This window comes from Mastomys coucha, unplaced genomic scaffold (assembly GCF_008632895.1).
Source record: "Mastomys coucha isolate ucsf_1 unplaced genomic scaffold, UCSF_Mcou_1 pScaffold11, whole genome shotgun sequence".
In the NCBI taxonomy this organism is placed as follows: domain Eukaryota; kingdom Metazoa; phylum Chordata; class Mammalia; order Rodentia; family Muridae; genus Mastomys; species Mastomys coucha.
The window spans coordinates 22,332,237-22,341,321 of NW_022196893.1; the positions used below are offsets into that span (position 1 = coordinate 22,332,237).

The following is a 9,085-nucleotide window of genomic DNA, read 5'->3' on the forward strand; positions in this document are numbered from 1 at the left end:
CTCTCCTCCTAATCTCTGCAACTAATATTCTAATGAGCACCATATTATCCTTTTTTATCTTGCAAGAGTTACGAGTGTTAAAGGGGCCACTGCTTTTAAACTGGATAATGTATTACTTGCATAAAGAGCCTACCTACAGTTTCAGAGATGGTTCTGCAGTTAAGAGCACTGGATGGTCATCTGGGGATTCAGGTTTGATTCCCAGCACCCACATGGTGGCTCATAACCATCTGTAACAGCAGTTGCAGGGGATTTTACACACTCTTCTGGTCTCTGAGGGCACCATGAACATAAATGGTACATAGACATACATGCAGGAAAAAAATACTCATACACGTAAAAATAACAAAAAAAAATTTTAAAATGCACACATCAGTGCCAGGGTGGGGAGAATACCCAAAAAAGACCTCCATCCTCTCAGAGGAGGGGAGGTGGATAGAGGAAGGGCTATGTGAGAGGGGGATCGCGAGGGGGGGCAGCGATCAGGATATAAAGTGAATAAATAAATGCATCAACTAATGTAAAAATGGGCACATCTTAGGTTCCATAGAAAGCTTTATGATACTCAAGATGGCTGAAACAATTTCTTCTATTGTACCCAACATTACAATGGAATAAAGCAAGAAATAAAGCAGAGAAACAGCAGGATATGTACAAACTGGTAGAATGAAGCATATTCATGGTTCAGAGAAAGTAATAGATACTAGAATATCCCTAGGACTGAGTGAGAATGAAAGCACAGCATTCCAAACCTAATAGGATAAAGTAAGAACAACAGTAAGATAATAACAAGTTCATAGCTACGGAGGCCTGTGTGGAAATAAAACCAGAGACCTTAAATAAATTGCTTAACAATATATCCTCTGAATTTAAAAAGCAAGAACCAACCAAAACTCAAATTAGACAATGGAAAGAAAGAAACATCAGGGAAGAAATGAATTCTTTGGAAATAACCTGACACAGTACATGAATCAATGAGAAAAAGGGTTGGTTCTTTAATAAGAAAAACAAGGCCAACAATACTTAGTCAAATGAGCAAAGATTCAGGAAATTTACATTCACAAAGTCAGAGCTAGAAAGGCAGACACAACAACAGATCCAGTTAAATTCACAAAATCAATAGTATAGATTTCAAAAGCTTATATTTCATTAAATTGGAAAATGGAAAAGCATGTGTTTCTATATGTACCAAAATTAAATCATCACAAAATAAACAATTTAAGCACATCTAAAAGTAACAAGACTGAAGAATAAGAAAAGTATCGCAACTAAAAAATATCTACTGCTAAATTCAACCAGATCTTTATAGGATAATTGACAATAATGCTTCAAAAGCTATTTATTCTTTGAAACAGAAAGGAAAAGAACATGTTAAACCACTCTACAAAGCCAATATTACCCAAGCACTAAATCCAGAATTTGACACGACAGAAAAAAGAAAAGGAAATTACAGAACAATTGTCCTGATTCATAGTGACTCAGAAATAACCAATACAATACTTACAAAAAGCATTCAAGTACACCTCAAAAAATTCACTATAATCAGTTTCATCTCAGAGATGCATGAATCGTTCAATACATTTAAGTAAATAAATGATGAATCACACAAATGGACTCAAGGACAGAAATCACATGATCATTTCTCTGTAAACTGCTAGAGGAAAAAGTATGGGGAATACATGACAGTATCTGCACGGGCAAGCACTTTGTGGGGGAGCAGTTGCTCAAAAAGAAAGATGCACAGTAGAGAAATGAGACCCGAAGACGTTCAAAAGCTTCTACACAGGCAAGGAAACAGTTCGGTGGAGGGAGAATATACAGAATTGGAGAGGAGCTTTGCTAGTTGTATATATGACAAAGGACTGGCATCTAGCACATACAATGAACTAAGAAAACAGAAGAAAAGGAAGAGGAGGAGGAGGAGGAAGAAGAGGAAGAGGAAGAGGAACAACAACAACAGAACAACCAATCACAAATGGGATGGTGAAATGAATAGAAAGTTTCAAAAAGTGAAATATAAATGGCCAACACATATGAAAAGAATCTCAACTTTACTAGCTAGAAAATGTGTTTCTTGACATCACAATTGGAATTATAATCATGAGGAAAACAAACATAATGAGAAAAGCCTTCCATACGTCTGGGAGAAATGGGAACTATCGAGCCGTATGACAGAAGTCAGCACTGAGAGGTTTCTGAAACCTCAATAGGACCCAACTCTACCATTCCCCTAGAACTATAAGTCAATACATTGCACAGATCCCTTACAATGTTTGCTGGATTGCACTGTGTACAACAGCTAAGCTACGGAACCATCCTGGATGATCATCAACAGAGGAATGGATAAAGAAGATATCATTTATATACACAATGGAATTTGTTCAGCCATAAGAATAATGAGATTATACTGTTTGCAGGAAAATGGATACAACCAGAGATTATCATATTAAGTGAATTAAATGAATCTCAGAAAGACAAATATCACATTATTTTCCCATTTGTCAGTCTTAAATTTTATATAGGTACATGAAATCAAATATATGCAGATGAAATGAAAGTTGACCCAAAGCTGCCTGGAAAACAAGGGAATGTGGTCAAGAAAGGAATGTAGTGGGTCTGAGGAAAGAGCATGCACCAAAATCAGACACATAGAAACGTGCTATGTGACTCTGTGTAAGAAACAAAGTTTCAAATATTAGCTGGGACTCTTTAAAAAGTACCAGGTTGAATAGTTACAAATTAAATGAAACATATAGTAACAACAATATATCAAACAGAAAACTACCTCTGGGTTCCAAGTGCTGGGTTTTTAACAAACATAAAACATACTCAAAGGAGAAATCTCTGCATTTAATAGCGACAAACCACCGAGAGAGATCTCTTTTGCCTTTGGAAGTACTCCCTTCACAGTCTTTTCAAGAGAAAGCCAACAGAAATACGTACATGATGGTGTTGATGCCCGAGAGCTGCTGGAACATCTGTAAGCCACATCCCACAACTAACGCTCGGCGAGTTGGGGGGTAACTCAGCATTCTGCAGATTATAGGTCCAGCTGTTATTTACAAAAGAAAGAAAGAAAGGCACAGCCATTACTTTTAGCTCTCACTGAAAGCCTCTGTAAAATTAATACCACTTTGAAATGACTTTTACAGAAATATGGGAACAATATTTTCCTTAAAAAAAAAAACAAGAGTTTTTCATTGTAATTTTAAGAATAGCACCAGAGACTTCTGATGACAACTCATGGGTACTATTTAGGCACACATAACTGAATCTGTCATACAATTATTCCTCCTTGAATTCTTTCCAGTTATAATTATTAATTATGCCTTTTGCTTTACTTTCTTCACAATTAAATATGACTTAAAATGCATTCATGTGGGACCCTTCACAAAGTAACTGGCAAAAACAACCACATGAAATAGCATTTGTTATAAAAAAGAAAGAAAGGAAGAAAGAAAGAAAGAAAGAGAGAAAGGAAGAAAGAAAGAAAGAAAGAAAGAAAGAAAGAATTCAACCCACTCTATTCTGACATCAAGGAATTTTGACTTGATATCAATTCTGGTGATGGATACCACTGAGCATTATCAAAATGTAATAATAATAATGGCTATTGTGCATATACACACATGTATGGAAATGTTTAAAGAGGCATTCAAAGATCATTTTCAAATATGAAAGCAAAGGTTAGTAAGATGCCTTAACTGGTAAAGGCACTTGGCGACAAGTCTGATGATCCCAAGCCCATGCTGAGTATCCACATGACAAAAGGAAAGATAATGTGCCTGCAAGTTGCCCTCTGACCTTCACATGCACACGACACCACACATAAGTATTCATGTATGTGCACACACACACTCCCCACAGCCTAGATCAGATTTGGATAGCTGTGACATCTAAATTGCCGAGACCTCTCCAAGGTGACTAGCTTGTGTCACAGAGCACACCTTCTACTGTCAGAAGAGATTGTTTCAGAATGCCAGCTAAACATTAACATACACTGCATATGGCATCCTTGCTGGGCTAGAGATGTCTCATGGGATCCAGAACATCCCCGCTATTAGAAGAGCTGGTCTGTGACTCCCGAGATGCCAACTTCTAATTAAATCACTTTCCCTGAAGGCCACGCGTCATCACCAAACCCTAAACTAAGCGAAGGGAATTAAATTTTGAGTAAATCTCACTATTTCAAGAATTTTCTAAGAGTCACATATTTAGCATGCAGAAATGGTAAAGAATGTACATTGTCTCAATAATAAATGTTAATATGCAATGTTGAGCCAGAGTATTAATTAGAACTGAATGCTATGGGGCTAAGCCTATTCTAATGCCACGAGCATATGATTAAAATCACAAAACTTGACATACTGAAAATATTTCTGTCCCTCAATGTTAAGACATCATAATCAGCCTTGAGGAGCATTGTTGGCTACTCAAAGCTCAATAAAATGACAACTCATTTAAAAAGAAGGCTGAGCAAATACCATCTATAAAATTGACATAGAACAATTTGTTCTACCAGAGAGGCAGTGTGAAAAAAGCAAAGGTCAGCTATCTTACAGTGACCATAATGAGATATATATGGATCAATTGTCTCAAGGATGGTGGGCTTCTGTGCAAATATAAATTTCTCTAAATGAACTGTAAAAGAAGGGATGTGGACAGTTCTATGTAGACATCGACTTTCCCCTAAAGTCAAAACATGAGCATAATGTATCACTTTCTCTGATTATTAGGAATAAATTTTAAATGACAACCTAATCAAACTATACGAACCTTATCTTGGCCTTTCACAGGTTAAAGACTACCCTCTCTTTGTTCATGACATTCATAACAATATTCAGAGTGTTGTTCTTCTGCTATTACATTGTATCATGAACTGATAGACAGGTGAGATCATAGGAAAAAAAATTATAAGAAATTAGGATCCAAGTTTGCCTCGACTTAATATGAAGAGATTGATGAGCACATATTTCTTCTCTAGCTCTTTATTAAAATCTACAGTTTCTATTTCTTTTGGACTGAACTTTCTAAACAATAAGCAATGCTAGTTCCCTTATTCTACAGGATGCTTTTCATTAAAAAAAAAAAATGATCAGACAGCTGCACATATGGTTATGCATAAACAAAATCAAGAATTTTCTAGAAAACCTAGTTTACTATGGCATCAGAACTGGCTTGATGAGTATCACAGAGAAGGGAGCTTCAGTTGGGGAAGTGCCTCCATGAGATCCAAGTGTGTGGACATTTTATGATGACCAAATTACAAGACGTGAGCTGAAGGTTCCCCATAGAAACCCTTCTCACAGGCTAAACACTTTGTTGTAACAAAGTTGTGTTGAGAACAAAGTAATCATTGTTCACTTCAAACACTAATCTCCTCCCTCCCCAACTTATGGGCCTGTGATTAACCTTCAATCAAACAAGCAAGTTCCCCCAACACCACCCTCAGCCCAGAATAGCAGTTAGTCCAGGCCATGCTCGATTTCTGACAGGTATTATCAAGAGAGGATGATCAGGACCCACAAATGAATCAAACACCAAGTCTCGTCTGTGTTCCCCTTGGTGGTCCAGAAAGCTTGCTATGTTGACATGGATCTGCCAGTTATCATCTCACTTCAGAGGCAAGCGCACTTATGATTCTTAATCACCAGGGATATTAAGCATTGACATTTTCTGATGACATCACACTTTAACATCTCTTCATGGCATCACAGCCATTTTGTCATCATAAGCATCTCACACAGAAGGGACACACAGCGTTGCAACAGAAATGAGGAAACCTAAGCACAACGAGGGCAAGTCAAGAAGTGAGCAAGGCAACATATCCCTGTCCTGGTCTGACCTTGAATCTATTGTTTGTCTGCTCACAGGATTGGGTTTGGAAAGCTCCCCATCCCCCTGAATAGTCATGTCCACCTCAGCAACACATTCAAGACATTACCTGACCCAGACCATGGCCCAGAAACAAAACCAAAGCAAATGGTACCAGGCTCCCCAAGCCTGCATCTGACAACATCTGATGTTGTGTTGGTATTTGGGTTTTTGTTTTTGTTTTTTTCTTTATAAATGCTGTACACCAGAGCTTCAGTGGCAAGAGTTCTCTTGGGAAAGAGCCTGATCTCAGTGTCTGGCTAAGAAAGGACTTTAATTTGGCCTCATAAACGTGGCTGTCTGTAACTTTCTTGCCTAGACTTTAATAGTAGCTCTCCCAGGATTACAACAGACAGAATTCAATATAGAATGTGCATCAATTGTCCAAGCCATTGTTACAAGACATTTTTAAAAGATATACTTAGATCAGCTCATTTTCTAGCCATAAAGAAAATGAACAAGTTATAAAAACATTCTGAATAAGAGCTGTAAGATCAGAGCACTTCCAAGCTCCAGGATGAATCACATTCTGTGTAACATCTACGTGTCATGTCAATGTGTAAGGCTGTCTTCCCCATCCTGTTGCCCCGCTCTACTCTGAGAGTCAGCCTTCATTCTTTCATTCCTACATCCAGAGAGGGTTGAGAATGTTTCAAGACAAATTTGGAAAATAAGCCACCATGACTTTATGACAAATTCTTATGTTTCTCAGTAGGCCCTCAGTGCTGCCAGAAGGATTCTTGTTCTTGCTCCAATGGGAGGTCACATGATATAGTCACAATATCTAATTAAGATACCACCATGGGCATCCTATTGTTGCCTTCAGGCTTCCCTTGTGTGTTTGCCACATGTGGAGAACCTACCTGGAATTCACTCTGTATGAAGTTCAGAAACATAACATAACATATCCATCAAGGAGCTTGTGATCATGGTAATAGGGAAGGAATCCTACATAGAAATCAAACAAGTTCTACCCAAAATGGCCATATACCCGAAAGGTTTCATAGATAGTATGCTGAGATCAAGGCATATATAGATACACAATATATGCATATACATACATACACACATGAACACATATAAACATATACATACATACAGACACTCATGTATACACACAGAAACACACACGTGCTGCACATACTCATACACACATACACACACACACACACACACACACACACACACACACACAAACATGCCAACCACACACAAAAGTCATCATTTCTTACCTCAACCAACCTTGTTCTTTCCCTGCATTACCTGGGTATCAATAACCCATGGACTATAGTTTTTGCCCATTCATTCTCCATTCCTAATTCCCAGATCTAAAAGTCAAGTGTTAACTATATTTAATTTCTAATCCTCTATAAAATACCAAGATTGCTCTTATTCTGCACCTGTGCCCTCTATGTCCTCTTCTGTATTGCTGGACCAGGCGTTCGTTCATCTATCTTCACCAACTGACAGTACACAGTCGAAATTATGTCACACAATGCTTTAAGAACAGCCCCACCTTGAGCCCCATCTCTACTGCAGTGAAAGATTCCTATTATGAGTATTAGAAACAATAATGTTTCTGGGCCACACTGTATATTAGTCACAAGCTTCACACATAGTTTCTCTGTCTGTAACATTCTTTGGGTGCAGCCATTACCTCCACACTGTTGTCCCAGCATCTGCTAATGAGGTTGATCAACCCTCTAACTTGCTGAAGTCTCTGGATAAACAGATCCACTACAGTGTTTCATGAGGGGCAGCTTACCTTTTAAATACATACTTGCCCTCTATCACACAATTGTCCACCAACTGTTGGACCATCTGTGCTGCCAAAATAAGCCATATGCCTCCATAACTGACCTTAAAATATTTTATTCTGCCAAGGACTATTCTGACTTCAGATGGCTGGCCATCTCTATGCTCTTGATCCTTGATAATTTCTTTTGTAGATCACATTCCTTATCTTTTATCTATATTGAATTTCATGGACATTTCCTTCAGATTTTGCCCTTGTTTTATCATTTTACTTAATCCTGAACTTACTCCAGGATCAGGTATATAGACAACAGTAAATAACTATTTGCTTAATGAATATGAGGAAGAGAATGGAAGGGAAAGAAACACACACACACACACACACACACACACACACACACAGAGAGAGAGAGAGAGAGAGAGAGAGAGAGAGAGAGAGAGAGAGAGAGAGTCACACAAAACCAAAAAAACCGAAACCAAAAACAAAAACAAAACAAAAACAAAAGGAAAAACAAAAACCAAAACAAACCTCCAGGCAGATAGTGCGGCTGAGAACTTGGGGATGGTGAGATTCCTAGCTGCTAAACAGTGTTGTGGTCGATTACTATGAAGTCTTGAGAGGACCCATGCTGAGCTTCTCCTCAGCAGGAGCAGATGATGTTTGTCATTACAAGCTGGAACCTGGCACACACTCTTTTTGGAATAATATGCTGCTGCTATTGATAAATCCAACCCATGTGGTGCTATCATTCCTTCACAGTCTGGCATTTATGCCAATACATTTTGAAATCCTGCAAAGCAATCAATTTGCCAAGATGCCACAATGGGCCAGTTGTCTATTAGTGCATCCTTGCAAGTAAATCACTATAAATTTGGGCCCAAATGCAACCTCTATGTCTACACACTATTATTCCAGGTTACTAAAGGAAATACCTTTTGCTACATGTGAGGGCAGGTAATGGCATAGCTTACTACTACTGAAACACTATTTTCCCGGAAGCTTACATTACTACTACCAAGAATTCTTTCTATATTTTAAAATGCTTGTTTAGTCAGGGGCACCAAAATAAATGACATGGTCATAAATTTATTCTCCATCCTAGTAATTTTCCCATGTAAAACTTCAGAATTTTTAACAGTTGCGGGGAGTAGGGTGGGGGTGGGTTGCTGCGCTATGGAGGAAAAGATGTATGAGAACAACTGCTCCAGAAAACCATTCTTGAGCAAAGAAACCACCATTTTTAAAATGAGTCACCTTCTTAAAAGAGTAGAAATTTTAATGTTAACAGTGTATAAACACAGCCACTTTTAAATGAAAAGACATATTTTCAACCAACAAGTATTTTGATACTATTTCAACAAAACTATCATTCCTTTTTTTGTTGCTGTTGGTTTTAGGGCTTTATTGTAGAAAACACACACACACACACACACACAGAGAGAGAGAGAGAGAGAG

At 38.0% G+C, this 9,085-nt stretch overlaps 1 protein-coding gene across 1 annotated transcript in view; it reads right to left on the reverse strand.

Moving 5' to 3' along the window:
* Positions 1 to 9,085, reverse strand: part of Slc2a13 (solute carrier family 2 member 13) — a 323,576-nt gene that overhangs the window by 149,652 nt on the left and 164,839 nt on the right. The window contains exon 4 of the mRNA XM_031353230.1: positions 2,944 to 3,052. Within this exon, the coding sequence (XP_031209090.1) occupies positions 2,944 to 3,052 (109 nt within the window). The remainder of the gene's footprint in view (positions 1 to 2,943; positions 3,053 to 9,085) is intronic.